This window comes from Octopus bimaculoides, chromosome 23 (assembly GCF_046866305.1).
Source record: "Octopus bimaculoides isolate indiv1 chromosome 23, ASM4686630v1, whole genome shotgun sequence".
NCBI lineage: Eukaryota > Metazoa > Mollusca > Cephalopoda > Octopoda > Octopodidae > Octopus > Octopus bimaculoides.
The window spans coordinates 27441837-27469575 of record NC_142950.1 but is presented as its reverse complement, the minus strand read 5'-3'; the positions used below and the strand labels follow the sequence as shown (position 1 = coordinate 27469575).

General features: G+C 38.6%; 2 protein-coding genes across 5 annotated transcripts in view; one reads left to right on the top strand and one right to left on the bottom strand.

Annotated features, from left to right (window-relative positions):
• The window catches only part of LOC106882719 (protein smoothened), a 21285-nt gene extending 6532 nt beyond the window's left edge, over positions 1–14753 (bottom strand). Inside the window, exons 1-6 of the mRNA XM_089340611.1 lie at positions 12955–14753; positions 9311–9523; positions 8071–8249; positions 7041–7260; positions 2757–2880; positions 77–169 (exon numbers count right to left, since the gene is read on the bottom strand). Of these exons, the coding sequence (XP_089196737.1) occupies positions 77–169; positions 2757–2880; positions 7041–7260; positions 8071–8249; positions 9311–9523; positions 12955–13425 (1300 nt within the window). The 5' untranslated portion in view covers positions 13426–14753. The remainder of the gene's footprint in view (positions 1–76; positions 170–2756; positions 2881–7040; positions 7261–8070; positions 8250–9310; positions 9524–12954) is intronic.
• A 360-nt stretch (positions 14754–15113) lies between these two features.
• On the top strand, positions 15114–27529 carry LOC106882720 (tRNA-splicing endonuclease subunit Sen2). 4 transcript variants are annotated; one of them, XM_089340612.1, is made up of 10 exons: positions 15114–16165; positions 18516–18696; positions 19548–19666; positions 20772–20985; positions 21688–21879; positions 23177–23230; positions 24410–24548; positions 25871–26031; positions 26778–26867; positions 27408–27529. In XM_089340612.1, exons 1-10 carry the CDS (start codon positions 16122–16124, stop codon positions 27483–27485), a joined length of 1272 nt encoding a protein of 423 aa, XP_089196738.1. In that variant the 5' UTR covers positions 15114–16121; the 3' UTR covers positions 27486–27529. The 4 variants fall into 4 exon arrangements, with proteins under 4 accessions (XP_089196738.1, XP_014788972.1, XP_089196740.1 ...); XM_014933486.3 differs by lacking the exon at positions 15114–16165 and adding an exon at positions 17015–17266; XM_089340614.1 differs by lacking the exon at positions 15114–16165 and adding an exon at positions 17238–17361.
• The last annotated feature ends 210 nt before the right edge of the window (positions 27530–27739 follow it).

Genomic DNA, 27739 nt, shown 5'->3' with positions numbered 1-27739 from the left:
AAGAAGGAAGTAAAAGATAAAAGATAAATCAGTACTGAGCAATTAAAGCCATTTAAAATAAACAATTAATACTGACCAATTCTAATGATTGTCTCTTGGATCTTAGCAGTGGCTTTGTCTCCAATAAAGTCCGGTGTCTCCTTCTTCACACTGATTAGTGTACATAAGCCTAGAAATAAAAGTACAGTTTAACCCATTAGCATTTAAACCAGCCGTATCTGGCCAAAATATTCAACCTGTTTTATGGTGAAATCAGCTTGATTCTGGCCTCTCACATCTACGCTTTGATGTTATTCTAAAAATAAACATTTACATCTGGCACCTGTGCCCTGGCACCTGTGCCCTGGCACCTGTGCCCTGGCACCTGTGCCCTGGCACCTGTGCCCTGGCACCTGTGCCCTGGCACCTGTGCCCTGGTACCTGTGCCCTGGCACCTGTGCCCTGGCACCTGTGCCCTGGCACCTGTGCCCTGGTACTTGTGCCGGTGGCACGTGTAAGGACATTCGAGCGAGATCGTTGCCAGTGGCACGTAAAAGACAACATTTTGAGCGTGGCCGTTGCCAGTACCACCTGACTGGCCCTCGTGCCGGTGGCATGTAAAAGCACCCACTACACTCTTGGAGTGGTTGGCGTTAGGAAGGGCATCCAGCTGTAGAAACTCTGCCAAATCAGAATAGAGCCTGGTGTAGCCATCTGGTTCGCCAGTCCTCAGTCAAATCGTCCAACCCATGCTAGCATGGAAAGCGGATGTTAAACGATGATGCAACAAGGTAATGTGTGATTAATTCCAAACAATGTGAATAAATAAGCATTACAGTTGATAGAGAAATTCTTTGTATTATATATATATATACAAGAATAAGGGCAGGGAATCGTCAATTAATAATAGAATTAATAATTAACAATTTTGCCAAGTAGTTCAGTATGAAAAAACCTTTATCGGTAAAACCATTTATCATCATAAATATACAGAGATTAGCATTGAGTTGCTTCTCCAACATACTGAAAATTTAGAAATAGCAGTCAAAGAACTACTGATTCTAAACTACAAATTTTTCTCTAAATGGATGGCGATATTTATGGCACACATAGAACAAAAAACCGGAGGGGAAAGCATAAACAAAACAAGTCTTTAGTTAATCGGATACGATCGTTTCATGGTTAAGAGAATGAAACATCCCTATTCCAATCCTCAGTCCGATATTCTGATAAATGAAACGATCGTATCCGATTAACTAAAGACTTGTTTTGTTTATGCCTTTCCCTCCGGTTTTTTGTTCTATGTGTGCCATAAATATCGCCATCCATTTAGAGAAAAATTTGTAGTTTAGAATCAGTAGTTCTTTGACTGCTATTTCTAAATTTTCAGTATGTTGGAGAAGCAACTCAATGCTAATCCCTGTATATTAATATATATATATATATATCTACATGACGGGCTTCTTTCAGTTTCCCTCCATCAAATCCACTCACAAGGCATTGGTCGGCTCGAAGCTACAATAGAAGATACTTGCCCAAGGTGTCACGCAGCGGGACTGAACCTGGAACCATGTGGTTGGGAAGCAAGTTTCTTACCACACAACCACACCTGAAGACTGGATCGTCATGACTGGAACACCTACGATCATTCGTCTACTTGACCAGGAATGATCTGATGGTTAAACAATAACTGCTACTGCTACTACTACAACGACTACTACTATTACTGCTGCTGCTGCTAAAACCACCTCCACTGCTACGCCAGGTATTTTCTTTCACTAACAATTTTAACTGACAAGACCAGTGAAACCAACTAGAATTATCTCCCTTACATCGGCGACTCGATAATTTGGTCGAACGCATACTCTTTTACTTGTTTCAATCATTTGACTGTGGCCATGCTGGAGCACCGCCTTTAGTCGAGCAAATCGACCCTAGGACTTATTCTTTGTAAGCCTAGTACTTATTCTATCGGTCTTTTTTGCCGAACCGCTAAGTTACGGGGACGTAAACACACCAGCATTGGTTGTCGAGCGATGTTGCAGGGACAAACACAGACACACAAACATATACACACACACATACATATATATATATATATATACATATATACGACGGGATTCTTTCAGTTTCCGTCTTCCAAATCCACTCACAAGGCTTTGGTCGGCCCAAGGCTATAGTAAGAGACACTTGCCCAAGGTGCCACGCAGTGGGACTGAACCCAGAACCATGTGGTTCATAAGCAAGCTAGGATTAGGGGCCGAAACCGGACATGGTTCCTCCTGATGATGTCTTGAGCTAACTGGATCCTATAAAGGAGCTGTTGTGGTAGCAGACCACGAAACATGGTTGAAATTCCTACCACACAGCCACTCCTATGCCTATAGTATAAAAAATCTGTGAGTTCAAAACTTCATGTGGGGTGGGTGGGTTAATTTTGACCTTTTGATCGATTATATTCTCCTTTTTGACCCTCTATCCTAATTTATGGCTTAGATTACAACTATTTATTATCGAGGGGGGGGGGGTTAATGCAGATTCGCATCTCACCTTGAATAATGCATTTTTCTGAAAGCATTTATGTCGATTCCTAGGTCGCATGTCAAATATGCAAAACAAAAAACGTTCTCAAAATGTTAAACACCCACCCCGCCCTAGTGCTAGTTGATGAGAAATTAAAGGCATACAGGAACAAGTATAGGTGTCTTGCTGTAGAGTAAGACACATGGATACCCAAGTACAGAATGTAGCGAATAAAAATAGGGGAAAATACTTACTTCTGACCATAAAATTGAGTCCTAAGATAAGGACTATGGCAATTGGTACAAGAACAAATAGAGCACGTATTCCACGGTTGACATAGCCAACGAAACATATACCAGATATATAATCACCATCGATCTGTAAATTAGAGTTTATGTCTTTCAAATTAGTTAATGATTATTAATTAATTGTGAGTAGGGGTATTCTTAACAATAATCTTTTACATTGCTATGGGTTGGATAGGTATGTAAATTTACCTATTTGGATTAAATAGTCTGAACAACTGTTGCCGTTGTTTTAAATTGTTTCCTGATAAAGTGTGAAAAGAACAACAGAAAGATATAAAGACAGAAAGAATATCAGGTTGGAATTTGAACTCACATCTCTCAGTTAAAGCCTAATACACATTACTACTGCATTATCCACAGATCTAAGTGTGATTTACAACTAACATCGATATAGGCATAGGTGTGGCTGTGTGGTAAGAAGTCTGCTTCCCAACCACATGGTTCTGGGTTCAGTCTCACTGCTTGGTATCTTAGGCAAGTATCTTCTACAATAGCCCTCAAGTTGACTAAAGCCTTGTAAGTGGATTTGATAGACAGAGAGTGAAAGAAGCCCATTCTGTGTGTGTGTGTGTGTGTGTGTGTGTGTGCATGCGCATGTGCGTTTGGGTGTTTTTCTGTCTATGTTTGTCATACAAAACCACTTCACAACAATGTTGATTTATGTCCCCATGACTTAGTGATTCAGCAAAAGCGACTGATAGAAATAAAACCCAGACTACTTTTTAAATAAGTAATGAGGTTTATCTATTCCTTCAAAGCAGTGTCCCAGCATGGCTGCAGTAAAAGATAAAATATATATATATATATATATATATACATATATATATATATTCTTTATTCTTTTACTTGTTTCAGCCATTTGACAGCAGCCATGCTGGAGCACTGCCTTTAGTCGAATAAATCAACCCCAGGACTTACTCTTTGTAAGCCTAGTACTTATTCTATCAATCTTTTTTGCCAAACCACTAATTTACAGGGACATAAACACACCAACATCGGTTGTCAAGCGATGGTGGGGAGGACTATATATACATATATATATATATATATATATATATATATATATATATATATATATATATATATATACATACATACACACAACAGGCTTCTTCTAGTTTCCATCTACCAAATCCACTCACAAGGCCCAAGATTATAGTAGAAGACACATGCCCAAGGTACCATCTACTGTGGGCTGAACCCAGAACCATGTGGTTGGCAAGCGAGTGACTTACCTCACAGCCACTCCAGCACCTATACATTATATATACACTCACACTCACAGACACACACACGCACACACACACATACTCACACACACATATCAACCAGGATTCCACACAATTTCTGAACTGTATCAACTAAATTTTACTAACAAACCAACTCACTCTATGATAAAAATCAAAGCCTTGTGTAGTGGGACCAAACCTGAATTGTAAGTAAAAACATTAAGTTGACGACATGTGGTACAATGGTAATTACACACACCAAGTTATCAAGTGGATGTGAGTTCAAATTTCTCCAGGAGTTCGTCTTTCAATTATATTTCTTTATTTTATACAGCTCACTTTATTTTAAAATGTAAACTAGAGTTGTGGGTTCAATCCTAGGCTACACCATTGATAAATCAAGTAACTGAATCAAGGACATTTTTGCAAAAAGGGGCAGTATTCTGCCTGTGTTTCAGCAATATCGTGATTTCTGTTTCTGCTGAAATCAGATATTAAAAAAGAAGCAGAGAGGAAAAACTGGTATAGACGAGAAATATGCCAACACCTTGAGAAAGAAGGAATACACCGACACCTTGAGGGAAGGTCATATAGGGTAGCATTCAGGGATGGAATAAGGAAGAATAACAGAAAAATGATGAAAGAAGGACAAGATTTCAAAAGGAGAATGGGAGCTAAAGGTGGGCACTGGTAGAAGGAGTGGGTGTCATATAATGGATTGGAATGAGATGATGGGCATGGCTGTTTGGATGCTGACGACTTGGCACAGCTGACTGGATATTCGATCTGTTTTGCTGATAGTACAGTTGGGTACTGGAGGCAAATACATGTACAAACACACACACACACACACACACACACACACACAAACACACACTCACACACACATACATACACACACACAAACACACACACACACACACAAACACACATACACATGCAAACACACACATACACACAAACACACACACAAACATACCCACACACAAACATACACACATGATACACAACACACACAACATACATGAACGCAAACATATATTGGGTTGTCCGGAAAGTTTGTGCCGAGTTTTTAAAGGAAAGAGAAAGGTCAATAAATACTTGCCATTACATTTTTAATCGACCAAATATGAACCATTTTGTTGCACAATGCGTCTCCATCTTTCCTTTAACTTGAAAATACCCTCTTCCCAGAATTGAGGTGGTTTCATGGCAAATAAGTCAAAAGGTAAGCTACTATAAATCGGCACGAACTTTCCGGACAACCCAATATATACATACATACAGAAATATACACCATAAGTAGAGAGAGTGAGAGACAGAACATGAGATATTTTGATTTATTGTACAAGTCTGACATAAGCACTTTCCCTCTCCTCATACACATAACGAGAGAAAGAGAGGGAGTAGGAAAAATAGAGAAAAACATTAAAACATCTGATGTCAAGTAAGTCAACATCAAATTAGCTGCGCCAAAAAGGCAGCACCAAAACAGCTGCGCCAAAACAGCCCATACCCCATAAAGAAGCAGAGATCAAAGCCAAAAATCAAAAACAAAAAAAATACATAGGCAATGCAGAAGAAGTGTTGAGTCTGAGATAAGGAAGACCAAAAGCAAGGGAAGATGAACAGAAGGTAAGCGGATGGTAAATAGAAGGTAAACAAAAGGTGAACACAAGTTAAACAACATACCTTTATGAATGGATACATCAGAATGTCTGTAAGAAGTATAGGTTAAGTAATTTTGATCAATTACACTCTGTTGCTATTGTTGTTATAATACAGTTATAATTATGTCTGATAATTAACCAGGAATGGAACAACTGGACACAGGTGATTCAGTGTAGCTGAATAGTTATTTAGCTTTGTTTTGGAGGTTGTATGTTCTGGCAGAGAGGCAAATACTCCCAGAGACACACAGACATGTATGTGAAAAAATATACAGATAGAAAGAGTGAAAGAGAGAGGAGAGAAAGAGAGAAGGAACGAGAGGCATTGCAATTTATTAATTGAACACAATTGACAGAAACATTTCCCCTCTCTTCAGACACATAAAGAGAAATATACTCACACACATAAACAGAGAGACAGAAAGAAAGAGAGGAGAGACAGAAAGGGAGAAAGAGAGACAAAGAGAGAACAACAGAGAAAGAGAGAGTGGGGTGAGGAGAGAGAGAATGAGAAAAATGTTAAAATGTCTGATGTCAAATAAGTCAGCATCAACGCAGCATTGCTACATAGGCAGTGCCAAAACAGCTGTGCCAAAATGTCTCATATCCTGATTAACTCTTTACCTGATTACATGTCTAATTAAATAAACAGTGGTTTCAATTAATTTATATTTGAACAATTTAACCATTTTGATACCAAACTACCCAAGACTATCCATGGATTTATAATACAAACTTCCTACTTTGAAGTGAACTAAATTAAAACCTTCCATAAAAGAAAATTACAAACACCAATCACTCCGAGAGTGTAGTGGGTGCTTTTACGTGCCACCGGCACGAAGGCCTGTCAGGCAGTACTAGCAACGGCCACATTCAAATGGTGTTTTTTATATGCCACCTGCACAGGAGCCAGTCCACCTGCACAGGAGCCAGTCTACCTGCACTGGCAATGACCTCACTCGAATGTTTTTTTACGTGCCACCGGCACAAGTGCCAGTAAGGCGACGCTAGCAAATCACCACATCTCCCTGTCCCTTGTCAGTTCCTCAGTGAGGCTCAACATCTGAAGATCCTTTCTCACCGCTTCAACCCACGTCTTCCTAAGTCTACCCCTTCCACAATTAGGGTTCAACACTTAACACAGCTGTCCTCATCTGTACATATACAAGCTAAATGTCAAAACACGTTGGCAATTATGTTGCTATATACTTCATTACTTTCAAAATTAATTGAAATAAAAAAGAAGGGGGTATTTCAAAAGAAATATGGCAACAAAAGGGTTAAATATTGTCTTGGAAAACATGAAAATCTCAAATGAAAGATGAGCTTACTTCTGAAGATGCAAGGCAGGTGATGGAGAGTACCAAAGGGACACACCATGAAATGATGTGAAAATAGGCAGTTTTACCACTGAGTATATCACGGGGGGTACCAAGAGCCTTGAATGTTGTATGCCAGGCGTAGGAGAGCATGACAAACCAAAGGACGCCAGCCATTGTGAAATAGTAGATGAGGAGGAATATGATGCTGCAGGAAGCACTTTCACCAGAACTGGAAAACAACAAAAACAAAAACAATTATTATTGTTCAGTAGTTTTATTATTATTATTATTATTATTATTATTATTATTCAGCAGTTTTATTTTTATAATGTGCTTTCACTTCACTACCGAGCGCAGCTCTGTGCGCCTTGGGTATGTGCTGTGGTTTGCTGTGGTGCTCTTATGGTTACTGTATTGAAAGTATTTTACGTAGGATGTGTGCAGTGCCCAGTAGTGCAATTTTCTGTATGTTATATATATTTGTAAGTCCTGGTGTTTTTGTTATGTATTTGTCTGAATATCTTTTTATTATACCTAACGCACCTACTATGATAGGAATTGTTTCTGTTTTTAGATTCCACTATTATTATTATTATTATTATTATTATTGCAAATTTTTGTCACAAGAGCAGCTTGGGGAAGGTGGGGATGAGTCGATTACATCGACCCACAGTGTCCAAAAGGATGAAAGGCAAAGTCGACCTTGGCGGAATTTGAACTCAGAACATAGCGATGAGCGAAATACTGCTAAGCATTTCTTCCAGTGTGCTAATGATCTTGCCAGTTCACTGCCTCAACAATAATAATAATAATAATAATAATAATAATAATAATAGGCAACAGATATATATTTACAAGAAAAACATTGGTTATATATATAGGGATATATATATATACTTTGGGTATGGTAGATGAGTTCAGAAAAAATTTAGATTGAGATGAATATGGCACTTAAGTTGAGGCACCAGAATTTAGTACGGTATTGATGCTTACCCAACAACATGAATGGACCAGAAACCCTATATCAGCAATTACTTACCCTGGTTGCGGTTCACCAATCCGTACAGTTTTGTCAGCATTACATACAATATCCTCTCGAGCATTTCCAGCAAACTGGGCCAACCATCCAATGCTGCCCATCACAAAGCAGATATTAATGAAAAACAGGATGAGGGCAGGATAGCGGCTGGCATTCTTCCAGTCGATCAGGAAGGTCAGCTGGATGAAAGAAACAAGTAAAGTGACCATTTGAGACAAAGATTTCATTAACACCTTGTTGAAATATCTCAGCAAGAAATAAATGACAATTGTACAACGTGGAGTGAAGGAGTGTGACTAAGTGATTAGGGTGTTGCACTCACAATCATATGATCATGGTTTCAATTCCTGGACTAAGCAGTGCATTACAGTGTATTCATCATCATCATCATCATCGTTTAACGTCTGCTTTCCATGCTAGCATGGGTTGGACGATTTGACTGAAGACTGGTGAACCAGATGACTACACCAGGCTCCAATCTGATCTGGCAGAGTTTCTACAGCTGGATGCCCTTCCTAACGCCAACCACTCCGAGAGTGTAGTGGGTACTTTTACGTACCACCGGCACGAGGGCCAGTCAGGCGGTACCGGCAATGGCCACGCTCAAAATGGTGTTTTTTACGTGCCACTTGCACAGGAGCCAGTCCAGCGGCACTGGCAACAACCTCGCTCGAATGTCTTTACATGTGCCACCGGCACAAGTACCAGTAAGGCGACGCTGGTAACGATCCCACTCAAATGGCGCTATTTACGTGCCACTGGCACGGAAGCCAGACAGCTGTTCTGGCAATGATCACGCTCGGACGGTGCTTTGTGTTATTAAATGCTTCATTTGACAACACTGCTCCAATCCACTCGATTGTAAATAAGTCCCAGCAATAGCAGGGGAGTTAACTCTGTGGTGGACAGGCTTTCCATTCAAGAAGGAGTGTTTGTAATCTCAATCAGATACATATCATGGAAACCTGGTTAAACTTTCCAGCCTTACGAGTCCTGGGGCTCATGACAGGCCTTATACAATCTGGGTGAGAAACAGAGAAAATCAGGGTCTAGACATTAGCATGTATTGAAGCCTAAACATAATTTCATATTAGAGTCTGTTTATTTGGTCACTTGAAACTACTGACTCATCTCATTTGCAATGGTTTTTCTTGTGATGGTAGTAGTAGTAGTAGTAGTAGTAGTAGTAGTAGTAGTAGTAGTAGTAGTAGTAGTAGTAGTAGTAATTGCTGTAACTCACCACAGTGAACAAAGAAGACAATAAAGAAAGGGTTCCAAGAACAGCAATGAAGACGTGGACTTGGCTGTGTTGCCTGTCTGTGTAGAGGGGGTTCTTACATTGTAGGCCACAGCCTTCGATGTCGCCATACCAAGTGGCAGAGTTATTGGTCTTTATGAGGGGCCAGCTGCACACACCGGTACTGTTGAAGGTCACTTTCTGGTAACCAGTATTCTGCAGAAAAATATAAAGACAACAACATTCCATAAGTAAATGCTTTATTTTATTTTATTTTATTTTATTTTACTTTATTTTATTTTATTTTATTTTACTTTATTTTATTTTATTTTATTTTATTTTATTTTATTTTATTTTATTTTATTTTATTTTATTTTATTTTATTTTACTTTATTTTATTTTATTTTATTTTATTTTATTTTATTATTTTATTTTATTTTATTTTATTTTATTTTATTTTATTTTATTTTATTATTTTATTTTATTTTATTTTATTTTATTTTATTTTATTTTATTTTATTTTATTTTATTTTATTTTATTTTACTTTATTTTATTTTATTTTATTTTATTTTATTTTATTTTATTATTTTATTTTATTTTATTTTATTTTATTTTATTTTATTTTATTTTATTTTATTTTATTATTTTATTTTATTTTATTTTATTTTATTTTATTTTATTTTATTACCTCCATCTTAGCAAAGACCAAGGTATTGTTTTCAGTCACATTTGTTTGTTTGTTTGTCCATGGACATATATCTATATATCCCAAGAACTGCTGGATGGATTCGGATGAAACTTTCAGGGATGTTTGGCCTCGTGACTGGCAAGAACTGATTAGATTTTGGGATCGATCCGGTACTGGACAAGAATTCTGGATTATTTTTCCGATTTTTTTTTTTACTTTACATGTATATGTAAAGTTTCACAATGGTTCTCTTGTACATGCACACACATACATATACTCACACATTTTCAGCGTTGAACGTTACCATCCCATTTCCATTGTACATACACACACACACATGCAGGCAAACATACCCCTCTTTTACACACACATATACTCACACACTATTTATTGGTTTTTTCACTCCTTCTTTCGTTATTCAGACCAAATATCGCTAAGCATTTCGCCCAGCATGCTAACGTTTCTTATTTCTTTACTGCCTACAAGGGGCTACACACAGAGGGGACAAACAAGGACGGACAGACAAACGGATTAAGTCGATTACATCGACCCCAGTGCGTAACTAGTACTTAATTTATCGACCCTGAAAGGATGAAAGGCAAAGTCGAACTCGGCAGAATTTGAACTCAGAAAGTCACGGCAGACAAAATACCGCTAAACATTTCGCCCGGCGTGCTAATGTTTCTGCCAGTTCGCCATCTTTGTATATCTATATATTCAAATATGAAAAGGATTAGCGCTATTGTAATCAACACCATGAACAATATATACATATATATAATACATATGCTTCATGTATTTCCTGGTAGACTGCGATTTGACATGGTGGAGAATAAGCTTCACTGGATGTGCAATGTCAGTGTGCATGTACGACAGAGTGTAAGTATCTTGAGAGAAAAGCTGGGCATAAGAGGCATCAGATGTGGTGTGCAAGAAAGATGACTGCACTGGTATGGTCATGCGATGCGTATGGACAAGGACAACTGTGTAAAGTGCCAATTTCTAACTGTGGAGGGAACCTGTGGAAGAGGTAGACCCAGGAGGACATAGGATGAGGTGGTGAAGCATGATCTTCGAACGTTGGGCCTTATGGAGGCAATGACAAGTGACCGAGACTTTGGGCGATATGCCATGCTTGAGAAGACACATCAAGCCAAGTGAAGTTGTAGTCGTGGCCGGTGCCAGTGTCACGTAACAGGCACCGATGCCAGTGGCATTCAAAAAGTACCCTTCAAATGTTGAGCCTTGTGGAGGTGATAAGTGACTGAGACCTTTGGCGATATGCCATGCTTGAGAAGACTCGTAAAACCACTGGACCATGAAGAGTTCTTCTGCAGAGTCCGTCAGATCTTGTCTTCACATAGAAAGATAGGCAAGCCGTAGTATACTAATTAACCCATAACTGGGTCCCAGACAGGTGCTACAATTCTTGGGTTAGAGTAGACTTAATCTTTTATCTTTCACTTGTTTTGGTCATTTGACTGTGGCCATGCTGGGGCACCACTTTGAAGAATTTTTAGTCAAATGCATCGACCGTAGTACTTAATTTTAAGCCTGATACTTATTCTATCAATTCTTTTGCCGAACTGTTAAGTTACAGAGACATAAATACACCAACACAAGTTATCGAGCAGTGGTGGGTTGACACATACACACACACATATATGCTAAATGATATAATGATGATGTATATATATATATATTTATTTATTTATGTGTTTCAGCCAAGTGGCTGCGGTCATGCTGGTGCATATATATATTTCAGTTTCCGTCTACCAAATCCACACACAAGGCTTTTTGGTCAGCCCGAGGCTATAGCAGAAGACACTTGGCCAAGATGCCATGCAGTGGGACTGAACCCAGAAACATGTGGTTGGGAAGTCAGCTTCTTACCATACGGCCACACCAGGGCCTATACCACACAGCTACACCTGGCTAAAAGGTGTTCCACATTTCTTAAAGACCCTAGAACTCCCAAATCAGGACCCTGCTGCCAGATGCAGTTTAAAAGTCATACCAAAGACCATACGCAAACATATCACAGTAGAAGAGTGGCTAAGTGGTAAACACTAGGGTGAAAATACAAAATCTACCCGGTTCAGTTTGCCTGGTTGACAACAGGTTCCACTCCTACTTCAGTAGGGGTTGACATGAATAGCAACATCGCTTAATTGTAAAACAGACATTCCTTTTATGTTCACATGGTAAACGGTAAAGTAAAGAGCCCTTCAATCTTAACTGATCATGGAATTGCAGCATGAAAGTTACACTCTGAGGCACAAATCCAGGTAAGGTTGTTTATGGAAGACCAGCAGTTGCCCATGCATACCAGCCTTCCCTCTGCACACCACTGATGTTGTCCAAGGGAAAAGCAAAGGCCGATACAGCTTGGCACCAGTGACATCGCAATTCATTTCTACAGATGAGTGAACTGAACCAATATGAAATGAAGTGTCTTGCTCAAGAACACAACACATAGCCCCAGTCCAGGAATAGAACTCACTACCTCATGATTGTGAGCCTGGCGCTCTAACCATTGAGCCATGCACCTTCACATGGTAAACTGTAAATACTTGTAGTGCACCTGAGCACTGTATACAATAAGTTCATTTACTAGTCATCTCCTTCCCTAGAAAGTAGCTCATAAATGAGGAAGATAGTAACCTAATGGTGGAGACCCCTCTCTGTAATAGGTATGAGACATAATTTACATGCATACAGAAAGATGAAGAGATATAGAAAGACTGATAGCCTGAGAGACGGACAAACAGATAGAAAGATAGACAGACAGCTAGATATATATGTAAAGAGAGAGTGCGTTTAGATGGATATCAAATAGATGATTAGATAGACAGTAAACGGGTATATAGATAGATGGATCTGTGTTTTACATCTGTGAAACATATTTAGAAAACTTTTTTTAACGATGTAGAATAAATAAAAGAAACTAAAACTTACTTTACAAGATTCCTTAAAGTGATTGGCCTGACATCGTAGGAAGGATGGCCATCCCTGATCCTTGTTAAAAGTCTCTACAATTCTACATTGTTTTTCGGCGCTTTGGCACCACTCGCGACTGGGATATTCAACTTCAGCCGTGTTCGGATCGCATTTCGGTACATAGACAGAACACAAGAGATGCTGCACCACCGACCAACACTTGTGGAAATTCTGGAGTCCTTTCCATAGTTGTAACTTCTGTTGAATCTCTTCTTGCGTCACGGTCGAATTGTCGTTACCGCCGTCTCTCAGAAATACGGTCGAAGTATGAGTGAAATCAACCTGGGCCCCTAAACAAACATTGCTTTTTAAAGGTTCGCATGCGTCGACGCGAAACTTACAGGCACGTGTGACAGAAGTAGGGGTCATTAGGGAAACTACTACACATGATAACAAGATCACTTCGAAAACTATTAACCCGTTCATCATATCTCGATGTCTGACTTAAGATCAAACCGCATGATAGCCGGGTGGCTGAAGCCAAGTCGGGTAGAAACAAAGTAGTAAGGGAGTAACTGAAATCCTCAAAGTTCATAAATAAACCGGAAGAGGTTTTAAAAGTTCTTTTTTCTTTTTTATTTTTGTACTTTTTCGGTGTTTTTGAAGTTGGTCGGAATTAATAAAAGAAAAGATATTATCTTTTCCAACTGTTATTTTTGTCGTGTGTTGTAATAAATGTATTTGAGTTTATAACTTTTTTTTCTACAGACACACACACACACACGCAAAATAACTTTTATTGACAATCATTTAAATTAATACAACTTCCTTCTTTACCAATATATACAGAAGGGAAACGATATTGATTAATTCTATACCATTTTATTTGATTTTCTTTTTGTAGATATTTAAATTAGAGAAGTTTATCAAGTCTAAGATGATTTTTTTAAAAGTAATTTCACTATTTGGGGGAAAGCCTTGTAATTTTCCAGTTCATACGACATCACATCACATTGTATTTCGGTAGGTCCGTGGATAAAAACAAAGTACCCTATTATACTTTTTTTAAGAGATGTACTTGAATGCCGTACGCAATAAAATTCTTAATTGAAATATTCGAAAAAGTTTGTCTTATTTCCAAATTAAAGAGAAAATATGAAAATTTGAAATTTGAAATAATGTGTGAAATTGTCCCTTAAACTTTAAATAATTTAGGTCACAGTTTTCAATAGTAGTAGTAGTAGTGGCAGTAGTAGTGAGAAGAAGAAGTGTGTTAGTAAAAGCGAGTTTCTTTTGTTAGAAAAATAATCCAGAATCTAGTAGTTTCTTTCAACAGTTTCCACATTTCGACGTGGTCGCCCTTAAAACTTCACGTGGAAAAGTTTTCTGTTCCAACTTCTTAAGTCATCACCGCCATCATCATCATCGTCGTCGTCGTTGTCAGCATCCCCATCATCATCATCATCACCATCATCATTGTCATCATCATTATCATCATCACTATCCTATTGTGCTTTAAATTTAATTCTCTAACTTTTTTCCACCAACTTTTCCTAACTTCGATGCCAAAATTCGAATAAAAACTCTCTCTCCCTCTTTCCCTTATTGTTAGTGGTGGTGGTGGCGGTGGTGGTGGTGCTTCTGCTACTGCTGCTCTTGCTACTATAATTTAACCATTCTCCATTTCAGTGTTAGATTCCGCTAAATAGGCAACGTCCGATTCTGAAGAAACAGTGAAGTTCTTGAACACATCGCTACCGACAGTAACAACAACGTTCTTACTGTTTCTCACTACTACCACTACTACCGTTACTATCTACGCTGCTGGTGTAGTTGTTACCACCACTACTACTACGACTACGACTATTGAAGTTACCGCCTTCGGCTGACTACCACCACTTCAGCAATTAATCCGACAACTACTAAGACTAGTTAACAATCATTTCGCCAAGATGGACAACGCCTGAAATTTTTGAGGGTCGGGGCTAGTCGATTACATCGACCCAGTACCCAACCGGTACTTGTTTTTCAACCTCGAAAGGAGGAGAGACAGAGTCGACCTCGGCCGAATTTGAATTCAGAACGTATAGCCGGAAGAAATACCGCTAAGTATTTAGTCGGGTACACTGACGATTCAACCAGCGCACTGCCTTACTACTACTGATCAGCAATGCACGAATATGAAACGAGTCCATCGCCAGGGAATTTCGTCTTCCTCTTATTGTGAACAGATTCAGTTGCCGAAAGGCTCCAAAATAGCCAAACCTCGAGAACAGTTGACCCTGTTGGACCCCTTTGATGCTTATTTTACTTGGTCTGGCCGCTGGGGTCATGTACTCCCTATGGAAACTCCTCTGGCGCCACTGTTCTATCCCCCGGAGGACGAAGCTCCGCATCAACAACGCATCTGTCCTCTCTATTCTCTTCTATGGAGCCGAAACGTGGCCCCTCTCGAAGAACCTGGCAAAGAGGATCGACGGCCTCGATAGCTGAGCCCTGAGAGCCATCGAGAACATCGGATGGTACCATCGCGTTTCCGGTAAAGAACTGCATGCGCACACGCATCAGTCTGCAGCCTGCCACCTCGTAGCTATCCGTCGAATGCGCTGGTACAAACATGTCATTCGCCTCCTGCTAGAACATACTCTCATTTGACGCAGCAGTTGTGGGTTGGAAAAGACTTGTGGCAGGTCCCGAACCAGATGGCTGGACGTGTTTGGGAAATACCTCCAAAGGCTCGACATCAATTTGGAAGATGCCAAGGGGCTAGCCCGGGACCTCTATCGATGGAGAACACAAGTGGACCTGGTCGACTTTTCGTATGATGACCTCTCTAAGACCACTAATTTGGAATGACCCATAATCTCCAGCCGGGAAACTATTCCGATTGTCCTTGACACTCTAAAATTGTTTGTCATACTTTTCTGTAACGCTGTATAGAATGCGATGGTTAGACTTTCCACGACTACACGGTCCGAGCTGGTAGTTAATACGCTGCGAGAATCAAGCAGCATCCCAAAATTCCAAATACCACATCCTTGACCTCGATCTGCGGATGACCCACGACTGCAGCCCAACGAAATAGACGAGCTGCAGAAAAGCGTATTACATGGATGATAAGCAAATCTGTTTCACTGTGGTAATCATCAAACAATCTGTGCAGATATATCAGTCTTGACCTCAGTATGTACCTTTATCAGCAGTCACGGTATCCCGATACCCTTTTGCGGTGAGTGTTGGCAGGAAACTGACTTTTTGACCAATGGAAATTCTCCAAAACATGACGGTCAGGCGATAGCATATTACTAAGAAGTTTCACAGTGGAGCGACTTGGTGAAATTGTCTAACGAAACCAGCCCATGCCAAACTTCGAAGCCATTGCTAACATTTCGTGCTGTGTATGTATGTGTGCTGTGTGTGTGTGTGCGTGCGTGTGTGAGGTCGCTCTTGGACGTTATTGGCTAGATAGATAGATAGATAGGGTGGAGAGAATTAGTACTAGCATGTTTAATGTATATTACATCAACGGATGGAGTAGATATATTTATGTAAAGAGACAAAATAAACATTAGTCAATGACTAGTGCTTTTTACAGCCAAGCGCGAAAGACAACTTCGCATAAGTTTCGTTCGTATTAAACCTCCTGAGTAAATAACTTACACAGAACTTGACAAAGAAATAGTGAGAAAATCAGTGAACAGATGTACAATGTTTTATAATTAATGAGAAAGTCTAATATGACCATATTTAGTTTCGAATTTTTTATTAATTAATGCAAGAAAGTTAATAATAATGGAAGAAAACTGCTGAAAATGTTTCTTAGTTATCAATCAATATATTTTTCCTCCTTGCTTTTCTTTATCATAATTATAGCATTTTTTAAGGAAAAAATTTAAAAGAATATACTGCGAATTTTTAATTAGAAATACCTTTCGATTCATATCTTTATTTCCTGAATAATGATAATAATAATAATAATAATAATAATAATAATGTTTCCATTTCTGAAACAAACAAGAAAAGTTTGATTAAAAAGTAAAACTGCTTAATTAAAGTTATACGAAAATATTTCCCGTTCATTTCAAGTTGCTCTGCTTGTAAACGGTGATAAGCAGAAACGTTCTCAAGGAAGATTCTGTACAATTTCTCAAAAAAATCCTAATTTGAATCCCAGAACTCGTTTCTGTTCACAATACATCGAATCGACCAGTAGTAGTTTATGCATTTTTTACTATGTTTTGCTGACACGAAAATCCGTTAGTTTCCTGGGACAACACACATAATCAGAAACACGTGGGAGAGAATCAGTTTCAAAACACAAAACTGCCAGGTTCTCCTTTGTTTATGTTTCGTCAATTTTTATTATTATTTTGTTGTGTTTTTATGAACATTACTCTGTTGTGATGCAAATTATTTAATTAACACGTAAATATTTGTTTTAAATAAGTAACTAATGGAGACATATGTACTTATCAACTTTATTAATTTCATAATGATTTTATAACTGCGTTCTATTCCGCTGAGGTCGACTTGGTAATTTTTCAGATTAACACGCGCACGATCTTCACTAGGGTGTTAGGGTTAGGATTTGGGTTACGGAATTCCGTCCTTAACCCTAACCCTAACCCTAAACACTAACCCTAACCCTGACCGTAACACCCCAGTGAAGATCGTGCGGGTGTTAATCTGAAAAACTACCGTCGATTTTGCCTTTCATCCTTTCGGGGTCGATAAAATAAGTACCAGTTGAGTACTGGGGTCGATGTAATCGACTATCTTGCTCCCCCAAATTTCAGGCTTTGTGCCCATAGCAGAATGGATTATAACTGCGTTCTAAGTTAAAACAGCCCCATAATCAACCTTGCTTTTACATCCTTCGGGGTCGATAAAATGTATCAATGCGGGTGGAATGGCAGAATTATAAGAACGTCTGGTCGGGTGCTTTACGGTTTCTTTTCTGGCCATTTGCATTCGAATTCTGTCATAGCTTTAAAACTACACGGTTCGACATTACTCTTTTACTTGTTTCAGTCATTTGACTGCGGCCATGCTGGAGCACCACCTTTAGTCGAGCAAATCAATCGACCCCGGGACTTATTCTTTGTAAACCTAGTACTTATTCTATCGGTCTGTTTTGCCGAACCTCTAAGTGACGGGACATAAACACACCAGCATCGGTTGTCAAGCAATGCTAGGGGAACAAACACAGACACACAAACACACACACATATATATATATATATATATATATATGACGGTCTTCTTTCAGTTTCCGTCTACCAAATCCACTCACAAGGCTTTGGTCGGCCCGAGGCTATAGTAGAAGACACTTGCCCAAGATGCCACACAGTGGGACTGAACCCGGAACCATGTAGTTGGTAAGCAAGCTACTTACCACACAGCCACTCCTGTGCCTATGGGGCATATAGTCATTATAGACGTATTATAGCTCTGTTTAGTTTTGGGCTGCAAGCCCATTTAGCCCTCCACAGGAGCGAACTGAAAATCTGCATGGAGTGCATCTTTTAAGCTAGTGTTTAATAAAAGATCTTTCTCTTTTTATTTTCTCTTATCATTAGAATGTCCCAGACAATGGCAATAAAGGTACCTGTTCCAAGGAAGAAGAAATGGCAAAAAACGGTGCACAGTTTTACACCATCTGCTCATAAATCCATGAAGATGAGTTCCTACAGTGGGAAACTTCGGGGCAATCATGTGGTTGTGGAATATTCTGGGGATGCCTATGATTTATATACAAAGGTTAGTAGATTGAACTTCTGATGTGTTATCATCATCATGAACACTATGGTCATTATGCATCACCAGAATACCCCCATCTCACCCCACCTAGTGTCAGATTAATTTATGAGTATATTCAGCAGTTGTCCCATGACGCCACTAGTCTAAGGTCTCCAATGCTAATCTAAATATGCTGTTGTTATGTATATCTAGGAGCTCCAGTGCATTGTTTTGCCCAGGGGCCTATAATGTGAAGTCAACCCTGCCCTTGCCATCATCAACACTTTATAATGGTGTTGATACTGAAATTCATCTTTAAAAGTACTGATGCTGGTACCACATAAAATGTATTGGTGCTGGTACCACATAAAAAGCACTGGTGCTGGTACCATATAAAGTGCACTGGTGCTGGTTCCACATAAAAAGCACTGGTACTGGTACCACATAAAAAGTACTGGTGCTGGTACCACATAAAAAACACTGGTGCTGGTACCACATAAAAAGTACTGGTGCTGGTACCATATAAAAATGCACTGGTGCTGGTACCACATAAAAAGCACTGGTGATGGCACCACATAAAAAGCACTGGTGATGGTACCACATAAAAATCACTAGTACTGGTACTACATAAAAATCACTGGTGATGGTACTACATAAAAAGCACTGGTGCTGGTACCACATAAAAAGTACTGGTGTTAGTGCCACTTTTCTACACATGCATGGGTCAGGCTGAATTTGTTGTGGCAAATTTTCTATGGCCAGATGCCCTTCTTGTCACCAACCATTATTTGTTTTCTAGTAAGGTAATATTTCCCATGCTTGAAGATACATCATTAATAAAAAATTTAGCTAATCAATATTGTACATTTCAGGGATGTTTTGGAAAAGGTTCATTGTCTCGGAGTTTGCCTGAGTTTCAAAATCTTCAACCAGTAATTGATATTCCAAAGAACAATGAATTGATCCAACTCAAGATTATGAAACTCAGTAGGTAAGGGCTAAAGTTATTATTATCTTTCCCCTATACATATATATATATATATATATATATATATATATATATATATATATATATATATATATATATATATATATATATATATATATATATATAGATAGATAGATAGATAGATAGATAGATAGATAGATAGATAGATAGATAGATAGATAGATAGATAGATAGGAGTGGCTGTGTGGTAAGAAGCTTGCTCCCCAACCACATGGTTCTAGGTTCAATCCCACTGTGTGGCACCTTCGGCAAGTATCTTCTACTATAGCCTTGAGCTGCCCAAAGCCTTGTGAGTGGATTTGGTAGACGGAAACTGAAAGAAGCCCATCATAAATATGTGTGTGTGTGTGTTACTGTTTCCTTGTCTTGATTTTGCATGAATGTAGTAAACGAATGTCACCATCTTACAGGTGAAGTCCATCTTTTCTAGTCTTCTGTGGGAACAGACCTGGTTATGGGGAAACATTACCTTATTTTGAAAACAGGTGAGGGTTGGTGACAGGGAGGGTATTCAGCCATAGAGAATTTGCCCCAGTAAATTCCATAGATAGATAGACACACACACATGCATGCATATTATATTGGTAGGTTGGTAGGTTGTTGGCACTCCGTCGCTTACGACGTCGAGGGTTCCAGTTGATCCGATCAACAGAACAGCCTGCTCGTGAAATTAACGTGCAAGTGGCTGAGCACTCCACAGACACGTGTGCCCTTAACATAGTTCTCGGGGATATTCAGCATGACACAGTGTGACAAGGCTGACCCTTTGAATTACAGGCACAACAGAAACAGGAAGTAAGAGTGAGAGAAAGTTGTGGTGGAAGAGTACAGCAGGGTTCACCACCATCCCCTGCCGGAGCCTCGTGGAGCTTTAGGTGTTTTCACTCAATAGACACTCACAACGCCCGGTCTGGGAATCGAAACCGCGAGTCCGCTGCCCTAACCACTGGGCCATTGCGCCTCCATGGTTGGTAGGTAGGTAGATAGATAAATTGGTGTACACACATACACACTATTATATATTTACAAGCCAGATGACATATTTACAAACTCAATCAAATATTTAATCTATTTCTTACTCATCTAGATATTTTACTCACCTCAAATGGAAAAAATGTGTATCAAATGATGACTTGTCTATATCGGATGATGAAGATGATGATGATCCTGATAATGATGGTACTGGTATTGATGATGCTGAATATAAAGTTGTGCCTGAAGAACCAACTGAGTCGTCTGTTGGAGCTAAAACAGATGAAACCATTACAGAATATTCCAAAGGCACCAAACCGTTGTCCCAAGTGAGTGGAAATACCTTTAGCATTGAGAGAGGTATGTAACAGCTGAGTGGTTTACAGAGTGGCAGTGTTCTCTCGTCTATGTGGGGTTAACAGTTCAAATCTTACCCACTTCCTTTCATGTTTTATATACAATGTAGTTCAACCCATGCCAGCATGGAAAACAGGTGTTAAATGATGATTATGTAGATGATGGAGAACAGGTTGTTAAATTTCAGGCCTTTTGCCTATGGTAGAAAGGATTATTATTATTTTATAAAGGCAGTGAGCTGGCAGAATCGTTCGCATGCCAGGTGAAATGCTTAGCAATATTTCACCTGTCTTTACGTTCTAAAATCAAATTCCACTGAGGTCAACTTTGCCTTTCATCCTTTCTGAGTCGATAAATTAAGTACCAGTGAAACATTGGGGTCGATGTAATTGACTAGTCCCCTCCCCACAAATTTGAGGCCTTATGCCTCCAGTCGAAAGGACTATTATTATTATTATTATTATTATAATTTATCGACCCTGAAAGGATGTAGGGCAAAGTCTGAGGTCGACTTTGCCTTTCATCCTTTCAGGGTCAATAAATCAAGTACCAGTAAACTACTGGAGTCAATGTAATCAACTAGTCCCCTCCGCCAAAATTTCAAGGCCTTGTGCCTTCAGTAGAAAGGATTATTATTATTATTATTATTATTATTATTATTATTATTATTACAGGTAAATAAGAACATTCCGTTACATCCATTGTGTAAAATTGATGAAGATGCCGCTAATGTTTTTGTGGTTGACCAACGTCAACTGAAGTCAGAAACTGTAGAAGACAATTCCAGGAGATCCACCCAATGGTTGCCCTCATTGAAACAAGACCCTTATTCTATGGGGGAGGTTCTTCTACTTATATATGAAGAGGTAAACAAGAGAAAAGTCTGTTCTTTATTATTGTCTATTATCTAAGTGAAGTTTACCTCTGTATGTGTATAGCATGTGTATTTATGTATAACACATGTTAGTTTTGTGTGCATGTGTGTTTATGTGTAACATATATATATATATATATAGTGCATGACAATTACATGGTTCTCTATACATGAATATATGCTTGGATAGATGTATGTTGTCAGGTTTGTGTTAGGAAGGGCCACTAGTTGTAGTAACCTAGCCAGAAAAGAATATGGAACCTGGTGTGACCCCTGGCCTTGCAAGTTCCTGTCAAGCTGTCCAGTCCATGCCAGCATGGAAAATGGACATTATATGTTGATGAGGATGATTGATGATATATAGGTATATATATGCATGTGTGTATGTATACATACATATGTATGCAAGTCAAAAGGTGAGAGCTAGAAGTGCTCAGATGATTTGGAGTTAAACTCCAAAATCTTTATTGAGGATTAGGTCTGCAGGGTTAAAGGTGGATATATGAGAAATGCAGGTGAGTTGATATATGGAGATAGTGATGCAGCTAAACACAATTAGGGTGGATATATATATATATATATATATATATATATATATATATATATATATATAATACAAAATGGGGCAAGAACGCAAAACATCCAGACAGTTAGGTCATACAAAAAAGGGACAACAAAACATGCAGACAGACGATACAAAGAAAACAAGGATGGGTCATTTGAAGTTTTCTTTCTTCAGTCGAGTTCCAGATTATTTTTGCAATTTTGGCTGGGCTCCGAAGCAGATGTTAAACGATGATGATGATGATGATAAAGAGTGTTCTGGCCTTCATTTGGTTCTTGAACATCCAGCATTGGGATCTGATTTAAAAGCATTTGGGTTGCTATTTCTAGCAGGTAAAGCTTGGCTGACTCATGCCATCTCGCTTGGCGTTTCTCAGATGATGTCAAAGATCAAGTGGGGAGATTAAATGACATTCACTTCGTTAATTATATGTTGAGATAAGAACTCTGAGACAAATTGGCCAACAGTTGAAATTCAACTTGGGACTGGAACAATAGAATGATTGCATTACAGAATTAATTCTCATCCATCCTTAACCTCTGATCAAACTCCACTGGAAAATAGTCATTATGGACGTATAATAGTCCTGCTATTTAGCCCTGTTTAGTTTTGGGCTACAGGTCCAATTAGCCCTCTGCAGGAGCTATCCTATAAGTCTGCCTAGAATGCAGCTTTTAAGGTTGTTTAGGAATAAAATAATATATTTTTTTGTTTCTTTCCTTAGGCATTTTTTCTGACATATGGTCTTGGTTGTTTACTTGTCAAGGATAATCAAGGTGTAAGTAAAACCATATTTTATATTATTTTATAAATCAATTAATAACCCTGAACATTATTTACATTTGATGGATATTTGTCCTCATCTTGTTTGTTGTTAACACAACGTTTCGGCTGATATACCCTCCAGCCTTCATCAGGTGTCTTGGGGAAATTTCAAACCTGGGTTCTCATTCCTAAGGTATGTTGTTGTTACTATTATTATTATTATTATCATTATTATTATTAGTATTCAGGTCACTGCCTGGAATCAAACTAGTAGCCCGCGCTCTTAACCACTACGCCATATGCCCGTGTTGTGTTAACAACAAACAAGATGAGGACAAATATCCATCAAATGTAAATAATGTAAATAATTCCTCATCTCTTGTATATGGAACTGAATTAATAAACCTGTTCTGTAATCATAGCATTGATTAGATATATTTTAATTCCCACTTTTTCATGATTTATGTATGAGGTTCATCAACTTGGTTGAAGTTGGATTCACATAACAACAGTTGTATATGTATAATGCATATACAGGCGTATATAGCATATATAGGCGCAGGAATGGCTGTGTGGTAAGTAGCTTGCTTACTAACCACATGGTTCTGGGTTCATTCCCACTGCGTGGCACCTTGGGCAAGTGTCTTCTACTATAGCCTCAAGCCGACCAAAGCCTTGTGAGTGGATTTGGTAGACGGAAACTGAGAGAAGCCCGTCGTATATATGTATATGTATATATAATTGTGTGTGTTTTTGTGTCTGTGTTTGTCCCCCCCGACATCGCTTGACAACCGATGGTGGTGTGTTTACGTCCCTGTAACTTAGCGGTTCGGCAAAAGAGACTGATAGAATGAGTACTAGGCTTACAAAGAATAAGTCCTGGGGTCGATTTGCTCGACTAAAGGCGGTGCTCCAGCATGGCCGCAGTCAAATGACTGAAACAAGTAAAAGAGTATACAATATCATTAAAATTCTTCAAGGGGTTGCCCCAGCATGGCCACAGTTTGACGACTGAACCAAACTAATACAGAGTACACGACAAAGATTCCCATGAAAACGTCCGTTATAGAAAATACTGCTAAATTATTTTGTTGTATCTATACGGTCTAAGTTCTTACCATATAACCACACCTATGCCTATGTTACATATTAATAATTTCTCCTTTTTTTTTTTAATGCTGTTGCTCTTTAGAATCCATTGAAGATTTCTGAAATGTGGAAAACATTTTACAAAAACAGGTCTGACTTTCTTCCCAAATACATTGCTTACCATTATTACAGAAGCCAAGGATGGATCCCCAAACCCGGAATTAAATTTGGATGTGACTTCAGTAAGGCTTTCATCACTATTATTTTATTGTATTTATTATTCTTTTATTCTTTCACTTGTTTCAGTCAATTTACTGTAGCCATGCTGGAGCACCACATTAAAGAGTTTGTTTAGTCGAAGAAATCGGCCCCGGGACTTATTTTTCATAAGCCTAGAACTTATTTTATCAGTCTCCTTTCTCAAACCTCTAAATTACAGGGATGTAAACATACCAACATCGGTTGTCAAGCAATGGTGGCTGGACAAACACTGACACAAAGACACACACGTAAGCATATGTATATGTCTGCAGTGCCGTCGGTGTTGTTGTATCGCTGTTGCAGGTGACAGACGGCGCTGACATGGACACTGTAAGCTTTCGCAACAACCAGGGCATGCTGCCCTGCTTGCAATCGGTCAATAGCTTGTTCTCTCTGTGCTGCTGACAATCGGTTCATACATGATGCGTCCAAATTACGAATGCCAGGAACGCAGTTCAAGTTGATTTTTATACCCATAGCTTCCACAAGATGCATGTGCATTTTGGTTTTCCTGACAATTGTCTGCGACTGCCACCCACGGCATTCAATGCAGCTGTGTTTTGACATCTCATTTCAAGGTAAGTTGAAAGGTTACCTGAAATGTGGGTCTCAGCCATAAACCAGAATGTCTTGGAATATTCACACTTACTTCCCCAAAATAAATTTTCGGAATTTACCACATAAAAAAGACATTTGATAAAATTGCATTTCTTTTGTGGTTCAGTGTATATATATATATGTATGTATGTGTGTGTGTGTATGTATGTATGTATGTATGTAAAACGAAAGTCCTAGCTGATACGGAACAGCTTACACACATACGTATATACATAGGCATCATTTAACAAATGTTAAATGATGATGATGATAGATATATATGTGTCTATATATGTAAATATGTGCTGGTGGCATGTAAAATGCACCCAACTGTAGAAACCATGTGTGTGTGTACGCACACACATACATATATACATATGCATCATTTAACGGACATTAAATGATGGTGATAATGATATATATATGTGTGTGTATATATACAAATATATATATGCTGGTGGCACGTAAAAAGCACCCAAGCACAGTCTGCTAAGTTGTTGGCATTAAGAAGGGCACCCAACCATAGAAACCATGCTACAACAGATAATTGGAGTCTGACCAGCTCCATGTCAAACCGTCCAACCCATGCCAGCATGAAAAGTGGACATTAAATGATGATGATGATGATGTTGATATTGTTATCATCGTTATCACTCTGTTTTATCTTCTTCTGTTTCTTTATTGTCTTCACTTGGTTGTGTTTCAGTCCTGTACAAAGACGGTCAGTTATTTTACCATGCCACTTATTCCGTGTTAGTATTCATGGTAGAAGAAGGGTCCCTGGAAGAAGACCCTCGATGGTCTGTCCGAAATCTTGATTGGATGACACTGGCTGGTCTTGACCGAATGAACGAACATGTCAGTAAAGTAAGTATTTATCTTTTTTTATTTTCATTTTTTAAAATTTTTATTATTTTTTTTTTACTTGTTTCGGTCATTGGATTGTGGCTATGCTGGAGCAACAACCTTGAAGGGTTTTGGTTGAACAGACCGACCCCAAGTACTTGCTTTACAGTCTGGTACTCGTTCTGTCAGTCTCTTTTGCCAAGCTGTTAAGTTACAGGGATATAAACAAACCAACACCAATTGTCAAATGGTTGTGGGGACAAACAGAAACTGAACCTGAAACCTTTTGGTTGCTAAGCAAACTTCTTAGCCACACAGTCTTGGCTCCCTTTTTTTTTTTATTTTTTAAGCCCTTAAATAACCAAACTTGGGCATCACCTTTCCTTGTAGGGATACAAAAGGAAAGGTGATGCCCAAGTTAATTATAAACACAACAAGAGTGACACTGCGCATGATGTAATCGACTTAATACCTTTGTCCTTGTTTGTCCCCTCTGTGGGCAATAAAGAAATAAGAATCATTTGCACGCTGGGCCAAATGCTTAGCGGCATTTCATCCATCTTTATATTCTGAGTTCAAATTCCACCGAGGTTGACTTTGCCTTTCATCCTTTCGAGGTCGATAAATTAAGTACAAGTTACGCACTGGGGTCGATGTAATCAACTCATCCCCTCCCCCAAAATTGCTGTCCTTGTGTCAAAATCTGAAATCATTATTTAGACATCAAAGTATGTTGTTTTTTCTTTTCCTTTCACTTTCTGTTCTAGCAACTGATGTTTTGTTATGTGATAAAACCCAAAGACATTACCGAAGAGGAACTTCTCTCACCAAACTGTATCTCCAGGTTTAAAGTTCAGGTTTGTAACTTTTCATTTCTTATGTTTTATTGTTTCAGGCATCATTGGACTGATGTTTAAGATTTAAACTGGCCATATCTGGCCTAAAATGTTCTCCCTGTTTTATGTTAAAACTGACCAGGTCATGCCTCTCACAACTACTCAATAATGTTATTCAGATCATAAACAATCACTTCATTGAAATCTCAAAGCTGTGAGATAATGAATAAATAAATAGGACATTTTCCAGAGTAATCTGAATGCTAAAGGATTAAATCACCAGCGATCAATAAAAGATCAATTGAGGAAATGTTCATAATGGTTGTGATCTATGCTGGTATTCTCCCAGAACAGTTATAAGGTAGTTCTACAGGGTGTCCACAAAGTCTGGGTACATGGAGTAAATAAAATCATGACATAAACAATTAAATATAAGAAATAATAATTTCTTAAAGTATTAGTTAATCCCCATGTACCCAGACTTTGTGAACACCCTGTATATAATTTTATGTTCACACTGTTATTACTATAATAATTGTTTCTCTGTTTCTCTTTTTCAAGGAAGTCTTAATGTCTCGGTGGATATCAAATCAAGACAGAGAGAAAAAGAACGACAAATTGCCCGAAGAATTTCCTTGACCCAACTTTAATCTTAGACAAATACAGGCTTTATTAATTTTTCAGTAGTCTTTATTGTTAAGTTATTTATTTACCTTTGTGTACATGTGGCTATGCGGTTAAGAAGGTGGCTTTCCAGCCACATGGTTTCAAATTAAGTCCCATTGCATGGTACATTGGGCAAGTATCTGCTACTATAGAGCCAGACAGATCAAAGCCTTGTAAGTGAATTTGGTTGATGGAAACCGGATGCCTTTCCTAACGCTAACCACTTT